This window comes from Branchiostoma lanceolatum, chromosome 6, assembly GCF_035083965.1.
Source record: "Branchiostoma lanceolatum isolate klBraLanc5 chromosome 6, klBraLanc5.hap2, whole genome shotgun sequence".
NCBI lineage: Eukaryota > Metazoa > Chordata > Leptocardii > Amphioxiformes > Branchiostomatidae > Branchiostoma > Branchiostoma lanceolatum.
The window spans coordinates 17,181,102-17,201,274 of NC_089727.1; the positions used below are offsets into that span (position 1 = coordinate 17,181,102).

General features: G+C 42.2%; 3 protein-coding genes across 4 annotated transcripts in view; all 3 read right to left on the bottom strand.

Annotated features, from left to right (window-relative positions):
- Nucleotides 1-4,839, bottom strand: part of LOC136436918 (kinase D-interacting substrate of 220 kDa B-like) — a 20,396-nt gene extending 15,557 nt beyond the window's left edge. Inside the window, exons 1-3 of the mRNA XM_066431315.1 lie at nt 3,499-4,839; nt 2,692-2,802; nt 2,029-2,136 (exon numbers count right to left, since the gene is read on the bottom strand). Coding sequence (XP_066287412.1) covers nt 2,029-2,136; nt 2,692-2,802; nt 3,499-3,849 — 570 coding nt within the window. The 5' untranslated portion in view covers nt 3,850-4,839. The remainder of the gene's footprint in view (nt 1-2,028; nt 2,137-2,691; nt 2,803-3,498) is intronic.
- Nucleotides 4,840-6,092: 1,253 nt separating this feature from the next.
- Nucleotides 6,093-9,706, bottom strand: LOC136436910 (uncharacterized). Of its 2 annotated transcripts, none has more exons than XM_066431306.1 (4): nt 9,581-9,706; nt 8,823-9,030; nt 7,457-7,600; nt 6,093-6,714 (listed from the first exon to the last, which is right to left on the bottom strand). In XM_066431306.1, the coding sequence occupies exons 2-4, from the start codon at nt 9,010-9,012 to the stop codon at nt 6,641-6,643; spliced, it is 408 nt and encodes a 135-aa protein (XP_066287403.1). In that variant the 5' UTR covers nt 9,013-9,030; nt 9,581-9,706; the 3' UTR covers nt 6,093-6,640. The 2 variants fall into 2 exon arrangements, with proteins under 2 accessions (XP_066287403.1, XP_066287402.1); XM_066431305.1 differs by having other exon boundaries at nt 7,457-7,603.
- Nucleotides 9,707-10,599: 893 nt separating this feature from the next.
- On the bottom strand, nt 10,600-16,600 carry LOC136436911 (oncoprotein-induced transcript 3 protein-like). The gene is made up of 6 exons (XM_066431307.1): nt 16,516-16,600; nt 14,888-15,160; nt 13,966-14,147; nt 12,010-12,182; nt 11,320-11,428; nt 10,600-10,786 (listed from the first exon to the last, which is right to left on the bottom strand). The coding sequence occupies exons 1-6, from the start codon at nt 16,574-16,576 to the stop codon at nt 10,628-10,630; spliced, it is 957 nt and encodes a 318-aa protein (XP_066287404.1). The 5' UTR covers nt 16,577-16,600; the 3' UTR covers nt 10,600-10,627.
- Between the last annotated feature and the right edge of the window lie 3,573 nt (nt 16,601-20,173).

A 20,173-nucleotide genomic window follows, 5' to 3' on the forward strand; every position in this document is an offset into this window, starting at 1 on the left:
ATAGAGAAATGTTTACAACATTTTCTAAATAGTGGATTAGGGTAGTTGCCCCCATAAAAGCAGGTGCTAATCCAGCCCTGTTGTCTGCCTCTGTGTATTTTTAGATTTCACTGCTGGACACTGTTAGGTCCTTTGTGGCAAGCCATCTATGCATGGTGCCCAAACATAATTCGCAAAGACGTGTGAATTGCTCTCTTCACAGCCCACTGACCCATTTACAAAATGTTACAAATAATTGTAAACAAGAGCTTTTAAAAAAAGCTGGCGTTTCGGCTACGTTTATGAGTGTGAATTGTCTTTTCCCTTTACTTGAAGTAAAATCTGCCAGAGGAAGTCACTCAAGGGCTGTTCAGTCTATAAGAAAAATTGTCATTTTGGGAAATGAGTACTGTTTTAATAGAGAAAGGCAGATTGGGGAAAGCAATTTTGAAGTTACGTCACTTAACTTAAGTGCTTTTGAAAAAGCTGGTCTTGGCCTACAACTTGTACTTATTTGTAAAATGTATAATAGGCTCATTATAAAAGCTATCAATGTAATTAAGTACATGGCACGCAATAAAACATAAAATTTGAAAAAGCACCATTGAATCATCAGCACTATGGTAATTAAGTGAAATAGAAGTTCATAACAGCTAAGGTTCTATCTAAAATGACTACCAAATGTCAAACAAATCAACAGCTACCTCATCCGTATTATTCTGGTTTCCGCATTTACAACATTTCTTCCTTATTTTCCTGGGTAATTTTGCTAAAATTCATGAAAATTCCCATAGTTTTGTGCCGAGCGGCGCCACTTTCCACGTCCGTGTTGTCTGAATGAAGTCGATACTGAACAATGGAGCATTTGCTACTGTAACAAAGAATCGCTGTTTTGCAAACAACATCAAGAGCCTCTGTTTACATCGGGGATAGAAGTTTAGTGGCGAGTGTTTTGCAAGAATCATCTTACCGCGCATAGGAGCCGCTGCACGGTATTTTCCATTACAATGAACAGAAAAATTCGAATGCCGGGTTTGGAATCTATGAAGTCCTGTTCATAAGACAAAGGCCTTGTATATATTAAATGAATATTTGAAAATAACAAATATAAAATATTTCTTTATTTATTAATGAAAAAAATGATATTCATAAATATGATATTATTAGATTAATATAATATCAATATTTTTTTTTGATATTCAATATCTAAAAAGAAAAAAAAAATCCATGCACGGACACGAACCCGGAGTTTCTGGGTCCGAAGTGCGTCGCGTTGCCAGATCGGCCAAGCTGAGGTACGTAACCCGTCACTCTGTACGTAATGCTATAACCTCACTATATGGTATCATTTATGCCGATTTTTGGTCGTTTTCTTGACGAAATCATTTTTTTTCTTCTGCAATCTTGTGGAATAGATGTAATATGGTCATTTTTCAGGATATCAAAGTCCGAAACCACAATGCAATGATATTTCCGAACAGTTGTAGCAGTTACATGCGGTCCCCCTCCTGTGTCACATGCAAATCTAGCCTGCCTGCCTTTTCGTGCTCTCTTGCCATATAAGGCAACGGCTATACAAGGATTTGGGAACGTATTGCTATATAAGGTCTTATTGTGTGCGACACAGTGTTGAACCAAGCTTCCCTGGTTCCTGCAAGGTAAAAGCCAGGACAATGCGTTCCGGCGCGCATGCGCCGAAACGCAAAATGGTAGAAAATGGTAGAATGCTGCAAACCATTATTTAGAAACTATTAGAAATATCATATTCCACATTATAGATATTTTCAAAGTTTTACACAACTGGTCAAATAAATAGAAATAATATTCAAAATATTTCCAAAGTATGAAATCTCATAGACAAATGATTACAAAGAATTAAAAACAGTTGTAAGTGGTAACAATGACAACCCTTTCGGTGACTTGGAATGGACTCTAACTTGACTATGCAAAATAGACTTCAACAAAACTTGTATTGTGGTTAATGTAGTAGTCATCGAAAGGATTCGTCGATAATTTTTAGGAGTGAAACAAACAACTATGGTCTCTCACCGTTGTTGACATGAGTGAGGCGGTTTCTTCAGCTCTGTTGATGTTTGGATCGGTGTCATGTGGATTTTCATCATCCGTGCCCTCTGTTTCTCTGGTAGCTATAACTGGCTGTAATGAATTAAGTGTAACAAAACTTGAATGGTAGCTACTAGTAATTAGTGTATGTATGTCACTATTCTTCAAATTGAAGAAAACTGCGAGGGATAACTTTGACTTTGAAAAAGAGAATCGTTATAATAATAATGTTTTTATTGGTCAGAAATTACCCGCAATGGCAGCCTTTCTAGTGCTGAATTGATGCATAGTTTACAAGTTTCACATAATACACAACATATACATATTTTATCCACACTTGCAGTTTGCGTAGTTTTGAACATTGTAATTGTATGTGATGTGCTGTGTCAGACACCCAAAATCAGCTACGCTGCCTGGGTGGTCTTTGTATTGCCGTTGCAATTTGAATAAAATAAAATAAAATAAAAATAAAATAAAATAAAGTAGAACTGTCGCAAGGGTCTGGGCGGCTGCCATTCGGCGCCACCAAGTGACCTCAATACGTTACTCCATGATTGATCAGAAAAGGTCGATCGTTTCTGATTGGCCAAGCCAGGCCGATCACGCGATAAAGTTTAGCCAATCATATACCGGTAAAACAAAACTTACTGCTTTCAGGACGTACTGTTGTACTTTCCCCAGGTCCAGCTCGCCCACATGCAGCTTTACCTCCCCTACAGGCGTGTCCTTTCGGAACGTCCTGAAGTTTTGAACCCTTATCTGCAAGAAATACATACATTTTTTCTTTTATCAACATCTGCCGCCAGATATTTTTCATACAGCGTACGTTAACAGAGGAGAAAGTACTTTACGTTAATCACTGTGGGAAGACTTGCCGCTACACGATAATGAAATTTAAGACTATCCCGTCAGTCCGTGCCGATCCAACAAGTTCTAACTCGTTTGTTTACAACACAGCACATGGAGCCAAAGGTATGGCCCATTGCCTGGGTGTCGTGTTACGTGGCCTTGGTTTCTAAAGGAGACCGAGGACGACAAGTGTCGTTTTAAATCTCTAAACAGATTGAAATGCACACATACACGACTAAGGGTTATTCAACATACGTCAAGTGTTACTTTTAGAATTGGCTCGTATGATTTGTGCAAAGACTTGTAAGGGTCAAAGCTAAATGCCAGAGGGTGCAGTGTACGAGTCTGTGGGTGTGGGGCGTCTCCCTGTATGTTTTGCCTTCGTTAATTCGTAGACAGGGAGAAACTAAAGATTAGTTCAAGTGAACTATGAAGTTTTGCTGATTGCTTAATCATTAATCCTCCTCCGAAAGAAAGTACAAGTGAACGGTTAACAAACATTCCATTTCAACTCTCAACAACGCGGTGTGAGGACTGACTACCAATACGACAAGTGTCATATTGTTTGCACGAGCCATGCAAGTTATATTGAAGATCTGTACTTACATGTAGCACTGAGTCATATGTGGTGTTTCTCAAGTCGAACTGAAAGGTGTCGTTGAACATGGGGGTGTAAGTTTGCCTGGCGACTTTAGTCGTCAGAATCGTCTCGCCAAGTTCAACTGTGACATACGGGTCACAGCTACCGCCAGGTCGATGGCTGGCTCGGTTTCTTTTTCGCGTCTTGTCCTGTACCTTACGTGCGGCGGTCTTGTCTAGCCGGGCCCGTACCACGGTTACCTCTAGCGTGCCCCTGTGGTCGTCCTGCCGGGCGATCAGCTCCACCGTGCCGGTAGTCGAGACGGTGGTGTCCGGTTCGTCAAATACCGAGTCGGCGGAACCTGTTACCGCGTCCATGGCGGGGTCTGTTTGCGACAGAAGGGTAGAGAGACCGATCGATAAATGTTCGCTGTTCAGCAACGCTTCAATGGGCAAAAAGGTCGCCCCCGTCGCGAGAGTTCACCTGTCCCGCAGTGGGTTGGCATACCTTACAATGGTTTGCATTAGGGAGAAACAATGCAGTAAAAATCTTGACTTTGGTTTCATTGCACCTGCTTCTGGCGACCATTGGACAACAGCAATCTCAATCACTACTGTTGAAGTGTTGTCACCTTCTGTCGGACAAGGACAGCGACATTCAACACCATAGTCTGTCTGTCTTGTCCGAGTGTTTACAAATGAAAAACAGGACGACCTAGCCTTGAAAGTCCTCAGCGGTTAATATAGCAGGGCGTAATTATCGCCCGAAGGCTTCGTGTGGAAATTCCAGGTGTCTGACAGAGAACAATACCACACAGTTCTTCAGATTATGATAAGAAAAGGTGACTGTGTGGGAAAGGTAATAACCTACAAGGATTACGTACTGAATCATACACACAAGAATGTTTCTGCGGTGTGAGAATGCACGTTACAATACAGGCGTCGTAGTAATGATATCATACTTCACCCCTCAGGCGGTAAGCACCCTCTGGCGGAACATGCAGAAACTGCAGTGCAAAAACACACATAGGATGGGATCACTAGGATCCACTTGACAGACATACAGAACATATAGTCAAAAACAGTACTTAACTCCCTTGGTTAGGTAATCAAGCCCTAGCAGAGCCTTTGCCTGAATTCAATCAAGCCTCCTGTAACGGCTCGCCGTCCTGTAACCGCCTCGCCGCCCAAGGGGAGGGGAGAGAACCCCCCTCCCCCCGGACAGCTGGAGTTTGCGTTATACAGACTAGCAGAGCCTAAACTTCATTGCATATCACTGTGCATGTCTGTTAGGTGACCTGCATGAGAAGATCGACACGTTTCAGATTTTGCAATACCCAGATTGAACAAGACTCGGAAAAGATGTTTAACCACATTAAAGTACTAGGTCCGTTTTAAAGCTAAAGAAATGTAGCGTATTACAAAAAGCTGTATAGCCATAGAAATTAGCCTCCGATGCAGACTCCTCCCGGCTGTTTTCTTTTTCAAGTTACAGTTTTTATACTATTACATTTTTTTTTTCTTATTGCTGGCCGGGAAGGAGTTTGCGTCCACTCGGCGTCTTTCAGAGAACATGTGAATCGCCCTTGCGCGAACATGTTAATAGCCTCTCTGAAAGACTTTTTTAATCTTCTTTCATTTGAGACGCCGAGTGGACGCAGACTCCTTCCCGGCCAGCAATAAGAAAAAAAATGTAATAATATAAAAACTGTAACTTGAAAAAGAAAACAGCCGGGAGGAGTCTGCATCGGAGGCTAGGACAAACGGACGACAATGGATGTGCGCGGATGTCATCCACAAAATAAAGTCAGTGTGGTCTTAGATTGTTAGAATGGTGAGTGTCCCTTGAAAGTGGAAATATGCTGGGTTTAAGAAGGTCTGTAGGAGCTGTCATGATCCGTCATCTCGAAATCTATCTTACGTCGTTCCCAAAGCCTGCTTGAGAGACTGTTACCGTTTCAATCCACATTTCTCCGTGCTGTTGGCGTGTGCGTTTAAACATGCTTGTTTCCTATAGCTACTAGCTTGCATTCTTTTGAAGATCATTCTGGCTATCAGCACTTGTTGTACAACACTTACTAGATGTACTAAATGATCGGCTTTGGCGTAGATGTAGACTGTCTGGCTTACATCTTAGCAATATAGTTAATCATTTCAACGACATCCCTCAGCTCTTGCTGTGGTCATAGCTAAGGACATTTGTTACTGATTCTAATTCATAAACAACAAGACTGACTTTTTGTAGACCAACGTAGTGTTGGTTTCATTGAGTGACAATAAGCTAGTTCGGAGTTGTTACTACGCATGTGCAGTGTCAAAGGTGAAGGCACCCGAGACGTGAACAAAGCCAGTCGGGGCGTTGTTATGCAAATATAGACAGTTGTTATGCATATCTAGACAATGTCCAGGCGAGCACCGTATACGAGCCGGGGGCCTTCACCTTTGACACTGCACCTGTGTAGTAGCAACTCCGAACTAGCTTATTGTCACTCAATAAAACCAACACTACGTTGGTCTACAAAAAGTCAGTCTTGTTGTTTATGAATTAGAATATAATCATCCCTGAATGATATTTGCCCCAGGAAGATTCGGAATGAGATAAACACTGGACAAGGTTTGCATGCATTCAACGCACAGGATTTATTGAATTTTGAAGTAATATAGAGCATGTTTCACAATGTGTGCAACATTGCAACAATAACAGTCCATTAGAAAATATCAGCGTATGACAATGAAATTTTCAAAACAGTATTACATCATTCGTTACGTATGGTGTCAAATGTTTGATGCCGATGTGCTTTAAAGGACTACATAGAATAAGTCGATATACCTGTAACCATTTCTTTACGATTATAATCTACATTTCTATAAATATCTGTGTAAAAGTGCTGCATATATATTCATTTCATAGGACACTTGAAATATGTATAAATTCTCTTGAACAATATGACAGGTAGCAATATAGAAAAAATTTGTTGAATACAAGGCTGATTTTTAGATCAATTTTCATATTTTTTTCTTTTTCTTTTCAAATTTATGTCAAAAACAGCTTCTTGTAGTTTGGAAGCATTCACACGTGTCCGGTTGTTCAGCAAGGCATCTACCACTTTGAAACGCTGACATCTAGGAAGTATGTGCGGACATCCGCCATATTACAGCTGTGATGACGTCAGATTTCTACGGTAGCAGTCTGCACGTGACATGACCAGTTATTTTCCATCTGGTGGGCGTGGCCGTTGTTACCTGGGCAAAAAAGGAGAGACATGACACGTGATTTTTGTTAGCCGGCATCGTTTTGTATATAATTGCGGTTCGGGCATTTGTCATCAGTTTTAAGCCTAATATGCTCTTCCAATCCATAGGTACAACCAGAAACTTTTGTTGCTGTGTGGCTTTCCTTCAAAGTTTTGTTTGATTTGTTTGTTTGTCTGAGCCTTTGCGTATTTACTTGATTTTGACTGTGGTCGGATCGAAATTATGGTTGCCACAAGTGTGTACTTTATCAATTTGTACATTCATGAAACCGGTCTTCCTTTTAATGTCTGACTTCCATATTCAATTTCAAACCTGTCCATCACATACGATACATCAAACTTACCAGTATGATACAAAACTTTATAGATGATTCAGGGAGGTTCTAAGTACTTCTACTTGGAATCGTCTTGAATCATCTGTGAATATTACCTTAACATTAATCAAGGGTCGGTACAGTTGTATGTATTATGTATTTCATAGTTCAATCACTTTGTGTATTTAAATATTCAGCTACGTTTTTACTATCATTAATTTGATACGCTTTACTTCAGTCATATCTTATCTTATTTATGTTACGTTTGTTCAGAAACTTGCTTAAGTTTGTCATTGTCTATTCTAATTCTAAGTTTTTCTGTGGCGCTGTAAAATAAGTCTATGTACTTGAGTGTAGCGCCACTATGTCCGTGTCCATGTGTATCTTGTTTTCTGATTAAAAAACAAACAAACTTACCAGTAACACCAACGTCTGTGTTTAACGTCCCGGTCCTTTCCCGTTTGTACCACAGAGCGAGGACGGCTAGAGCTATAAGAACCACGGCCGCAGCACCCAGTATAACGCCCACGGCAGTCGGTATGGGAGGATTGTCCATCTCCGCTTCTGGGGGAAACGGAAAACAAATGTTGCAAAACTTTTTTGTACAAATCAAATGACGTTGTCTCTTTGATGACAAGACTTGGTTAACTGACTCGACTTTAAAGTACATGTTTAAGAATGGGCTCCACTTGACACTTAGACAACACCACAAAGTACCGTATTTTACTTTTACATGGCATATCAAATTTATCTACGTAATAGACTTTTGAAAGTGTTGGGATTCATAAGTATGCATAGTAGTCCTTCGAGATGCAATCGTGAAAATGAACAGAAAATTCATTAACACTTGTAAGGTTATCCATATCCCATGGAGAGATTATTGAGAAAAGTGTAGATATTATCATGCATTTCATTGAAGTTGCAGCTCAGGTTCTAATAAGTGCACTTTGCAATGATTGTGACAAGAGAGAGAAAGCATTCCTAACGTTGTTGATACAATTGACATGATAGCTGCCAAGTTGAAGACTGTGTGCTTCAGCGCAGAAAAACAAAAGTAATTATTCGTGTTTGGTGTTTTATTGTTTAATTTGCCCACTCTAAATCATTGTAGTCAGCAAACATTATCAAGCGCAGCATAAACCTTTTGCGTGTTTACGCCGAGGACATCAGTGTTGCACTGCTGACTACACGCACGTAGGGGATTAAGCTAGATTAGTCTGATTGTGTTGAATTTTGAGACGCCATCTTCCAGATATTTTCGTCTTCACAATTGATAAGTAACGATGAGCAACAATGCCTACACTCCAGTGCCATTGCTTGGTTAGTTCTACTGCAAGACGAGGAGTAGAGGTGGGGCCTTCCGTAATGCTACCACAAAATGAATATGTTGCACATGGCATGGGGCTACCGTAAATGTACTACTACTACTACTACTGCTGCTACTGCCAGTCAGTCATAGACAGTACATTGCCGAACTAGTACATGTAAAATGTCTACATGTGTCGGTACCTGACTTCGGTTGGGGAAAGTGTCACCTGATGGCCGCCCAGACCCTTGCGACCGTTCCACAAAATGCAATTGTGGATATCATAAGATATTATATGTTCTGTATTGTGTGAAACCTGTAAAACCCTGCATCAATTCAGCGCTAGAAAGGCTGACATTGCGGGTAATTCTGACCAATAAAATACAAAAATACATTAAAATGTCAGGTGTCATCAAATTTGGGAGGTGGGGTGCTTATCAAACAGCTGTGTCTTTTATAAAATGAAGTTTGCCTTACGTTCCGAGGGGCTCGCCTGCAGGAGTACGATGGGCCCCTGGCTGATGGACACTACCTTGCTCTGAAAATCCCCTCCCTTCTTATCCACTCGCACGGCACTGTCGCGGTCCGACACGTCTCTGCGCCTGCGCTCTTCCACACATCCCTGTGCGCAGCGGGATGACGTGTCGTCAGCCATGCACACCACCATGGTGCAGTGGAGGTACAGCTGTAAACAAAACACACAAATATTAAGATATCTGACCAAAAACGCAATAGACCTCATTACAAAAAAACACAAATATTCAGATATCTGACCAAAAACGCAATAGACCTCATTCCAGATACTGTCGTCATTTTGATTGTATTGAATTGTATTCCCGCGAGAGCACATTCTTGGCGTGAACGTGCGTCTGTTTGCAACAAAGCGAGGCTGCCGGTGTGTAAGGGTTTGGAGTTACAAAGTTCCTACCACCAGCACTGGCTTGTTTGCAGGCCATGCGAAAGGTTGACGGTGGTTGTCTACATTTCTACATTCAATTTGTCAAAGCTACTTATCCCGATCATTTTAACGTAACCACGTGAACGAACAAACCTGCACAAAAGCGGCCATATTATGGCCGAACAAGCATTCGAAGTAAAATAAAGGCTTTGACTTGACTTGACTTGACTTTGCACGCATTAAACATTGTTTTCAGTATCTTCCTTTCAGTTCTGCTTAGAAGCTACTTAACACAAGGGCAATGGAAAGAAAGCAGAAAAACATATTAAATATTTACCACGTTTTCCGTTGAATTGGGAAAAGTGAAGGCTTGGACGGAGAACTGGTGAACCAGCGGGTCCGACCCGTCGCTCTGTGTGACTAATGTCGTGTCTTTGTCACACCTGGAGTGAGAACAGGCTTAAGAAATTGGTGAAGCAATGCAACCGGCAGAGAAATACGACCTCTATCCCCCTTACCAGTAAGGCTTCGACTATACTATATACAAGTCTCTCTGTCACGGTGATGTAGGTAAGACAGTCAGATAAACAACATTTAGCCTCCTTGATTGAATACTGATGACGAGGTAAGTCAGTGACGTTGTCATGTTCAAACTTTTTTTTTTCAATTTCATCTCATGTACTAGTATTGACTGGTTCTACCATTACAAGAACCAGTACATTCTAATGACGCTGAATCGAAGAAAAGTAATGGCACCTTGAAACGTACGAAAGTGATCTCCGAATCGTGTCAAGTCACTCTGATTTTTTTGGGGCTGCCTCCATCTGGTTCGAATGAACAGTCATTTAGAACACGTGACCTCAATACGGACTCGTGACAATGCCAGTGTGACTTTGGCCTACTCTAGCCTCCCAGCAGACCCGATATGTTCGTTACCTCCCATAGCGGCCCTGCCCTTCCGAGCCCCTGAACACGCTTCTGGCGACGTCACCACCAAACAGCTTTCAGTCAGAGGGTTTTCTAAAGCTCTTCTCGAGCAAAGCCGCAACGGACGCTGGAAAGCTATCAGCCAATCAGCGTACGTCTTACATCGCTACTTGATTATTCATGAGCAACTAACGACTATTTGCGCCAAATAAGGCTGGCTCATTAATTACTTATGAGCAACTGTCAGTGACGTCACCAGAAGCCAAGATCTCCGTTCAAAAGATCAGGGCTGAGACCGGGAGGGTTTGCCGAACATTTTCCGAGCGGGTTTCAGCGCTGATAAAGTAGGGTGGCCTGGAGTCCAGCCTTGTTAGGTTTGGTCCACTCCCAACGTCGATATTGTTGGCGATGTAGCGACGTTCGGAGTGGACCAAAGCTAACAAGGCTGGACTCCAGGCTAGTACAGTGTAACGCACCCATTGTCGATGACGTCTAGTCTAGTCCCATCGTTCTTGTCTGACGTAGGGGTGGCGGTGCAGTCCTGGACAAACAGCTCGAGGTTGGTCAGGGTCGTCTGCACGGCTAACCCCACGTGCATGTCATCGGTCGGCAAGAACTGAAACAACAGATAAGGCCAAGTTCATGTCATTTGTCTTGCCGTACGGCAGCGACAAGAAAGAAATACTCTCCAAGTAGAGGAAGGGGTTCCGGCAGGTTTTTGACGTGATTTTAGGCGTTTTTGTCGGGCTTTCTACTTTGTCATTTTTGCTGTCTAGCCAATCCAACAACAACAAAATGACTAAGTAGGAAGCCCGACAAAACCGCCTAAAACACGTCAAAAACCTGCCGGAACCCATCCTCTGCTTGGAGAGTAAGAAAGAAAGACATGTACTAGTGGTAGGGGTTGGTATGGCAATGCATATGATGCTTGGTATTGAGTTCTATGTTGTTGTATGGGGAAGGGATTGGGACCGCTTTAATGTGGCATCACGCGTTAGGAGTGATATAGTGTGTTACTGTAACAGGTAAGGCTACTAGTGTGGGACCAATGTTATCGTTGAAGAGATTCATCATGTTATATCTTGGTGTCTTATGCACTTTAAGTCGCAAGAAGTAATGATGCGACAGTGCGCTAAATAGATGCCTGACCTGCACGGGGTAGTCCTGAGTCTCGTACTTGTGGATGAAGTCCGCGGACGTGTACAGGTGCATGTCGAACGTAAAGGTGTTGTTGCCGTGTTCTATCTCAAACTGCAAACTGTAGTGAACACAACGAACTTGTTCACGCTACATCATGAAAGGACATTAAGGTGATGCTCGATGAAAAGTTAAACGCCAGTATGTTCTGTTCAGATATTTTTAAAAAGACTGTACAACGTCATTTTGTAACATTTTCTAATCACAGAACTGAACTGTATTATACGCAAAAAATAGTTACTCAAGCAACTGGATAAAATTTTGAAACAGACGTTTCAGACAGCATCCGCTGTCTTTCGTCAGTGACTAAGGATAGGACTGGGAAACCAGATTTATACCAAAACTCTGAATGGATATGTTATTTTGTTTGAGGTTAAGACAAATTGCCAGTCCTATCCTTAGTGATCCTTAGTCACTGACGAAAGACAGCGGATGCTGTCTGAAACGTCTGACTGTTTCAAAATTTTATCCAGTTGCTTGAGTAACTATTTTTGGCTTATCTTACTACCTGGATGTCTTACCGTCATCAATGTACTGTATTATTTCTACCAGGCCTCTTTGGACAGCCAATAGTCTATTAATGATGAATGTATACAAAGCTATGGTAACTGAAAAGCAAACAAACAACAGACTTGGTCAAACCTTGAGTCGGGGACGGTGTATAGAAGGTTCCGTTCCAGTGATTTGGCATAAAGTCGGACGAACTCGCAGTAAAACGGCCGAGCGAAAGGCTGGTATCGCTGCGCGCCGTTTGAGTCCAGCTCCGATTCCGCCAGGGCCCTGTTCCTAAACCTGAACTTGTCATTTCCATAGTTCTGAAAAGATAAAGAAGTAACGTTGGTTAACATAAATTCGCGGGGTATTTAAATTCGCCATTTTTAGAAACGGTGTATTTTAGGGATATGTGCTACTTGCAAAATCAGTTATAACGCCAGCAATGCAAACCGGATAGACTAACGTATTCAGAACACTGGCTGAAAAGCTTCGATTACCATGCATTAGACGTTGGCGACGTCAAAAACTCTCTGTCCCTTATTGACAGAGTCTGGGGGCGTCGTGGGAGAATCACACTACACGGTTGTTCGCTGGTTTATAAGACAAATGTCACATCCTCTTCCTGCTAAGCACAATTATTCACAAGACAACTTATTACATTAATCTCTTTTGCTAACCTGCAACTGGATTCTAAGTGCGATCAATCATCAAAACTCCTCTTTGTTGCTACAACCTACGGCACGTGTATTTTCCCGCCGTCATATTATTACCCAGAATCCTGTTGTCGAGCAGACGACAAAGGTTTGTGAGGAACACTTTTTTGTCTAAATGATGCGTGTGATGGTGGACTGAGGATGATATTTTCCTCAAAGTTTGCTCCTAACACAACAACGAACACATGAACATAGTAGTATTACCATTGCTACGGCATCCAGCTAACTTTCCATGAATAATGTACACGTTGCCATGACGGTGGATGTCGACTTTGAGTGACGTTCTACCAACTCAACAAACGGGATGTTACCGAAAGCCTGATGTATGCGGTACGACCGTTTTGCCGTGTATTTATTTCTCTTTGGTCACGTTTATATGACCTTGGCACTCTCTTCAAGTCAAGATGGGCACAACAGCTGCTGTATAAAAGCTAATTAGCGGCATATATTGATGACGAATCTTCTCTCCCGAAATAATGTTCGCACCTGTCCAAGAGCACTGTCATTCTGCGTGCGGAGGACGGTAGTTTCAAGTTGAAATAGTATGGTGTCAGCACGACTAGAGAGAAAATCTAACATATATAGTGCAAAGGTAATACATGATACTGACAGAATAACAGAAAAAAGGATGGTTTATTGTTCTGCCAGATTGATTTCAATCAAGCATTATCGAAAAAATGGCGATTTTATGTTTACCAACGTTACATTGCTAAATGAGTGTGAGCTACGGGGTCGTTATTGAATCATTGTTCGTCTTGTTATTCTTATCATCACGATTACACTGTTGCTTGCACAAATGTCTTACATTGAAGTGTCACATAGTCATCATAAAGTCATATGATTACATATTAAAAACATTGTCTGCCTTGTGATTCTTATCATCATCATTTAATTTTACAAGAATGTTGCTTACACAAATGTCTTTATTATTGTTTATCATTATTATTGTTTATTCACATATGTACAATTATAAAAAGATAGACAGGGCAAAAATAAACCATGCAGGGGGGGGGGGGCAGAAGCCTAGCTTGCTTTTCATGGGCCTCCCCTAAACTAGACAATGGGATTTTTTACAAAATTATACATAATCAAAATTAAGGAAATAACAAATTGAAATTGCACCATAAATCCTAATGAAACAAATGGAAAAGAAGAGGAACTGCAAAATAAATTGAATTGTAAACATAATAAGTAAGATTGCGCTATATAATAAGTGTGATTACACTATATATTATCAAATTATAAAGAATTTACAATTTATAAAGAAATAGATCAAAATTATACAAAATAATAATCATATAAATTATTCCGTCATCAAATATCAAAGGAAAAGTCTCACACCAGAGTATCTCATGGATATCATAAAGTTATTTGTTAACAACCAACATACCTCTTGGATCGTCCCACACTCCTGCAGCCCAGTCCTCAATGTGACGTAGTATTCGTCCACCGTCGCTAGGCAACTAGAATCAAGCAGATGTAGCCCTGCCGCGTTGACACCAGGGAGACCATCCAATGGGAACGAGATCTCCATGTGGGTCTGGTCGCACAGCACCGACATTATGTAATAGTCTGAGATGAAATTAAAGAACGGTTAATATACAGGGTGGGAGGGGGGCACATCTACACTACCCTTTCACTGTATCATCATCTTTGCCGCTTTTCAGTTCACACTGAGACGGGCCGTTATTGTTTTCCATATTGATCTGTTTGCTGCTGTCCGATTTCACCGTAAGGGTTTCGAAACGGACACTTACACTGTTTCTTTTCGTCCGCCGGCAGAGGTTTGGCTGGTGGACAAAAAGAAAACCTGACAAACTATAGATCACACAAAAACGCCTGAAAACACGTCAGAAACAGGTCGAGACCTAACCTCTGCTTGGAGAGCAACCATCTATGACACAGATTGATAGGGAATGTGGGGAAGGTAGTCTGACAAGGAACACTTGCTCGAAAGCAAGTACTAGGTAATAAGCGCTTTCGTAGATTCAAATACGCATGTGCAGTGTCAAAGGTGGAGCCCCCTGGCTTGTAAACAGTTCTGTCGATATGTCTCGATTTGCATAACAACGCCCAGACGGATTTTTGTCTCATGGGCCTTAACCTTTGACACTGCACATGCAGACTCGACTTAGCTAGTTCACGGTTGCTACTACGCATGTGCAGTGCCAAAGGTGAAGGTCCCCGAGACGTAAACAAAACCTGTCGGGGTGTTGCTATGCAAATCTGGACAATGTCGTGACGAGCACTGTTTACAAGCCGGGGGGCCTTCACATTTAACACAGGCAGGAAACAAAATAAATGAAACCCACCTGTGACTTCTTCTGTGCTGACTTGAGACGTTATCTCGCCGTTAGCTCCGAATGACGTCACAGTGATGGTGTAGGTCTCGTTGGCGTGGAGTCCAGTGATGGTGGCGGTGGTGTCGTTTACACCGGGGGCGGGGGACAGGTCCCGGTAAGAGCCTTCCCGCCATGATTCATAGCGCACACGGTAGCTGGACACGTTCCACCCGGGAGAGACGGTCCAACCAATGGTGATGTAGTCCACGTCCACGTCCAACACCACAAGGTTGGACAGGCCCCCTGAAAACGATGTCCGTAATCAATATTCAATCAATATCAAGTCGATGTTCAGCCAAAATTCTAGCAATAAACCCAGTCGAGTACGCATGTGCAGTGTCAAAGGTGAAGGGCCCCTGAGACGTAAAGAAAACCCGCATGGGCATTGTTATGCAAATAAGCTAGTTCGGAGTTGCTACTACGCATGTGCAGTGTCAAAGGTGAAGGCCCCCGCGACGGAAACAAGACCCGTCTGGGCGTTGTTATGCAAATCGAGACAATGTGGAGGCGAGCACTGTTTCCGTCGCGGGGGCCTTCACCTTTGACACTGCACATGCGTAGTAGTAACTCCGAACTAGCTTATTGAGACAATGTCGAGACGAGAACTGTTTACAATCCAGGGGCACATACATACTCGAATCTGCGAATGGGCTTATCATCAATCAAGATTCTATCAATCAATGATCATGAACTCTTACTCTGGACACCAACTCATGGGCACTCCAGTGTCGGGCGACCCTGACAGACCTACATTTACCAACTTGCTGGGGATCGCGCGGAGGTTGGGGTGCGGGCTTAAGGCCTAGAGCACTTAGAAAGCTAGTTTGGAGTTGTTACTACGCATGTGCAGTGTCAAAGGTGAAGGCCCCGGAGACGTGAACAAAGACAGTCGGGGCGTTGTTATGCCAATCTAGACAGTTGTTATGCAAATCTAGACAATGTCCAGGCGAGCACTGTATACGAGCCGGGGGCCTTCACCTTTGACACTGCACATGCGTAGTAGCAACTCCGAACTAGCTTATGGCGGACCTTGTCGTCTGGAGGGAGAGAGTTGCTTTAGTCCGGGCAAGCAACCTGATATGATGATGATTCTATCAATATCCAATGCAGGTTCGTCATTTGACGTCGTTCACGCCATATTGGATAAGCTGGTTCACGGTTGCTACTACGCATGTGCAGTGTCAAAGGTGCTTGCAAACAGTGCTCGGCTTGCAAACAGTGCTCGTCTTGACATTGACTCGATTTGCATAACAATACACAGACGGGTTTTATTTAAGTCTCAGGGGCCTTCACCTTTGACACTGCACATGCGTAGTAGCAACTCCGAACTAGCTTATTAGAGTTTCTTCAACATGTATACACGCTACTTCTTAATTTAATTACACGCCAATATGGCCGCTAGCCGGGGGATTCAAATCGTAATGACTATGACGTAAACGGAAAAAGTCTCTATAGATAGTTAATAGCTATTGAATCAATATCTAATCGTTTTCAGGGGACGCTATTTTACAGGGATATGTTGTCTGTACCGTCCGACCACGTTGGCTCGGTAGACTCTATGTTTAACTATAGGACTTACTCTGTAAGTGCAAACTTACTTTGCCCGTTCACTCCAGCTCCTAGAACCATTGCCCCAAACAGGTAAAAGATGATACCCATGGTACGGTTGTCTGTCGTCAGAGTTATCCTGATAAAAAGTAAACCAAATTTACATGCCATTTTGACATAACAAGACCAATCATACCACTACAAACTAAAGAATAATTACATGTGACACGGTAAAGAGAACTAGGTTAAGTACCAGCTTTTTAAGATGGCCGATAGCGGATAGTGGGGATCGGACGAAAGCTAAAAATGCTGGTAGTAGCCTGGTATTTAGGCTAAAAGAGAACGAGACTGTGGTCCAGATTAGAGAACTCATCGCCGGTTTCTTCTAAGAAATTCTCACATGCAATTGCAACATGTACATTAATTTTGCATGTGGACACAGACAAAGTTAGACACCAATAATCTTATCGATATTGTGCAACGGTTGCAATGAAAGGTGTGTAAAGGGACATAAACAGCGTCTTCTCTATCATAACATGGATAGAACGATGTTCAGAATATCTAGATATGTTAAGGCCACGCGCCGAACCAGTGGAGTATTCAAGAAAATGCCAAAGCTTAACTTCAACTTCGATTACCCCCAAATAACCCCGCAAGGGGCAAAGTAGGAGGGGGGGGGGGTCCCAGGCTAAGGCGGGCAGGCCTCCAGCCTGGCGCGGAATGACTCAACGGTGGGAGTCGTAACAACCACGCCAGGCAGGGAGTTCCACTCGAGCATGGTGCGGGGGAAGAGTGAATGTTTATAAGAGTCTGTCCGGGCGTTAAGTGAGTGAAATTTGAGCGTGTGGCTCCCCCGAGTGCGCCCCTGAGCTGGTTTCAGTAGACTATCTGTGTTAATATTGATGTAGTTATTGACTACCTTATAGAAAAAGGTGAGGCAGGCGTTTCTCCAACATTACAAATATACACATTATTAAAGCAACATTAAAAATATACGCATTAAGCAACTCCTAGATGCAACTCTGTACTGACTGACTACACTACTAGTATGTACTGACACGAATCTTTTAAGAACACAAGCGTCGATATCGTCCTACCTCGTGGTGAAGTGCACGTTCCTTCCTGACCTGTGTCAGACCTAAAATGGCGCCTGACCTTTATCGTTCTACTGCCAGCCGTTGCAAGTCATTTGCATGATAGAACCATAAAATGTATGACGTGATACAGGAAGACTAACAAGGTTTCAATTCAAAGCTTTTATTTGAATGTATTAAGTGGGAAATAGTTCCCTTACAATAAACAATAAGTCTTGTTAACGGTATGTAGTTAGTTATAGTTCTGTTATAACTTTATACTAGTTTTCTGTCTTTCATTCGATTCCCTTACGTACATTTCATCCAACAAAACAACTAACTTATGAACTAACAAATCAATCAATCAACCAGTAACTGTGTGTATGCTGAGTAGTCCCAATGATCTATTCATTTCTGCCAATTAACTGCATGACTTACTCCCATGGAAACTTCACAAATGTGATGATGGTCCCTACATATGTCAATGTAATGCAACGAGTATAATATATACTTACGAGAACATTGTTTATTCATTGATAAATCATACGTCTTGTAACTTAGCCCACACTTTTGATAAGAAAGTACCACACTACAGTTCATATGTTGGTCTTTTCTTGTTGTTGACAACCATTGCAACAATTTAATGACTGCTCATTATGACATTGCAGCGAGACTTGATCATCAACACCACATTCAACACTAAGCCAAGTTCACATGTGACCTACTATTTAGTAAATTACAAGACCTTACTTAAAAGCAACAAAATGGTAAAGTCTTAAAGGAAACCAAAGCAATATCAAGGCCCGAAAATCGGATTTTGAAAGTCAATTTATCAAGTCATTTCCATATATGATTGACATTGCAAAGCGACGTCCATGATACAAAATGACGACGTTGTGATGTGACAACTCACTGAAATCGAAAATCGTCGCCAGGGTTTTTGTAGGCTCGCGAAACTAAGGGGATCTTCGTATGGCACGTTTTTACGCGGTTTAAATTAAAAAATGCTCCAAGTATGAAGTTATTACACAAATATGCTAAACATTGTTAGTAAATGCCACTATCATAAAGATTTCACCATTTTGTTTTATTTACATTGTTGGGCCATAATATTGCTTTGATTACCTTTAATAGAAAGAAAGTTTTTATAGGGTTTGTTCCTCTCGTCCCAAGTATGCCGCACTTCGCCAGAGCTTTCCACTTACAAGTGGGCGCTTTATTAGTCATGAAGTCCTTATCATTTTCTTTATATCCTTGAATGAACTTGGTCATCTCTGTGGAACGTAGTGTTGCGTCATTTCCGTTTCCGCTTCGTTCGGCATCATCCTTGGTTGTCTGTTTGACAATACACAAAAATAGGTTAACACAATAAACAGAAAGGAATGGCGAATGCTTTCAACACATGCAAAGGCAGAGTAGATATTCACGGGGATTTAATTTCGCAGTAGAGAGAAAATGGAGCGTTCGTGGTGGTTTCGAGTTCGCGTTTGAAACTATGGTAGCGCTTAAGTCACACAATGGAACGGCTTTTCGCGGTGGTTTTAAGTTCGCGGTAAAGAGTACTAGTTCACCGCAAAAACCACGAACATGATAACCGCGAATATTTCTGCATTTACAGCACATACTGAGTGCTTGTGGTGGTTTCGAGTTCGCGTTTGAAACAATGGTAGCGCTACAGTCACACAATGGAACGGCTTTTCGCTGTGGTTTTAAGTTCGCGGTAAAGAGTTTACCGCAAAAAACGCGAGCATAAAAAACGCGAACATTTCTGCATTTACAGCACATACTGAGTGTTCGTGGTGATTTCGAGTTCGCGTTTGAAACAATAGCAGCGCTGCATTCACACAATGGAACAGCTTTTCGCGGTGGTTTTAAGTTCGCGGTAAAGAGTTCACCGCAAAAACCGCGAACATAAAAAACGCGAACATTTCTGCATTTAGAGCACATACTGAATGTTCGTGGTCGTTTCGAGTTCGCGTTTGAAACTATGGTAGCTCTCAAGTCACACAATGGAGCGGCTTTTCGCGGTGGTTTTAAGTTCGCGGTAAAGAGTTCACCGCGAAAACAGCGAACATAAAAAACGCGAACATTTCTGCATTTACTTAAATGGGCACATACTGAGACTGTGAACAGTAACACCCCAGTTCTTACCGTCTGAGCATGAGGATCACTGCAGCCAACACCATGATGGTTATTACGGGGACTGCTACTCCTATTCCGATAAGCACACCTAAAGGAAACGAGAACAAGAACCGTTCTTTGCAGAACCTTACTGATGACAATGTACAGAGTTCACGGTCAGGTATGAGGTTCCTCCAGAAGAATCTTACTGAGGACATCTAAATATACAGAACTTGAGAACATATGAAAGTCTAGGTTAATGACAAAAATCATCCGTAGCGTAGCGTAGCAAAAGTGTTCGTTCGATATGCAGCCGTCTTTAAAGCCACAAATATGATGCTATAGCCTTGATAGGAAGGTTTTCAGGAATACAAGGCGTGCGGTAAAAGTCTGGGCACTATCATATATTCAACTTCAAGGTGAACGGCAACGGATGGAAAAAAAGAAGAGCATGACCGGAGCGCCACCATGCCTACCAGTAGAAACTGCGGCTGCATAAGTTGTGGTTGTTCGC

Coding starts and splice junctions, on each gene's coding strand:
- LOC136436911 (XM_066431307.1), bottom strand. CDS start 16,576: ATGGGTATCATCTTTTACCTGTTTGGGGCAATGGTTCTAGGAGCTGGA. Junction 12,183..13,965: donor AGTGTGGGACGATCCAAGAG/GTATGTTGGTTG, acceptor TTATCTTTTCAG/AACTATGGAAATGACAAGTT. Junction 10,787..11,319: donor CTCAGGACTACCCCGTGCAG/GTCAGGCATCTA, acceptor CTGTTGTTTCAG/TTCTTGCCGACCGATGACAT.
- LOC136436910 (XM_066431305.1), bottom strand. CDS start 9,012: ATGGTGGTGTGCATGGCTGACGACACGTCATCCCGCTGCGCACAGGGA. Junction 7,604..8,822: donor GCAGGCGAGCCCCTCGGAAC/GTAAGGCAAACT, acceptor CGTTTCCCCCAG/AAGCGGAGATGGACAATCCT. Junction 6,715..7,456: donor CACAGACGTTGGTGTTACTG/GTAAGTTTGTTT, acceptor TTTTTTGCCCAG/GTAACAACGGCCACGCCCAC.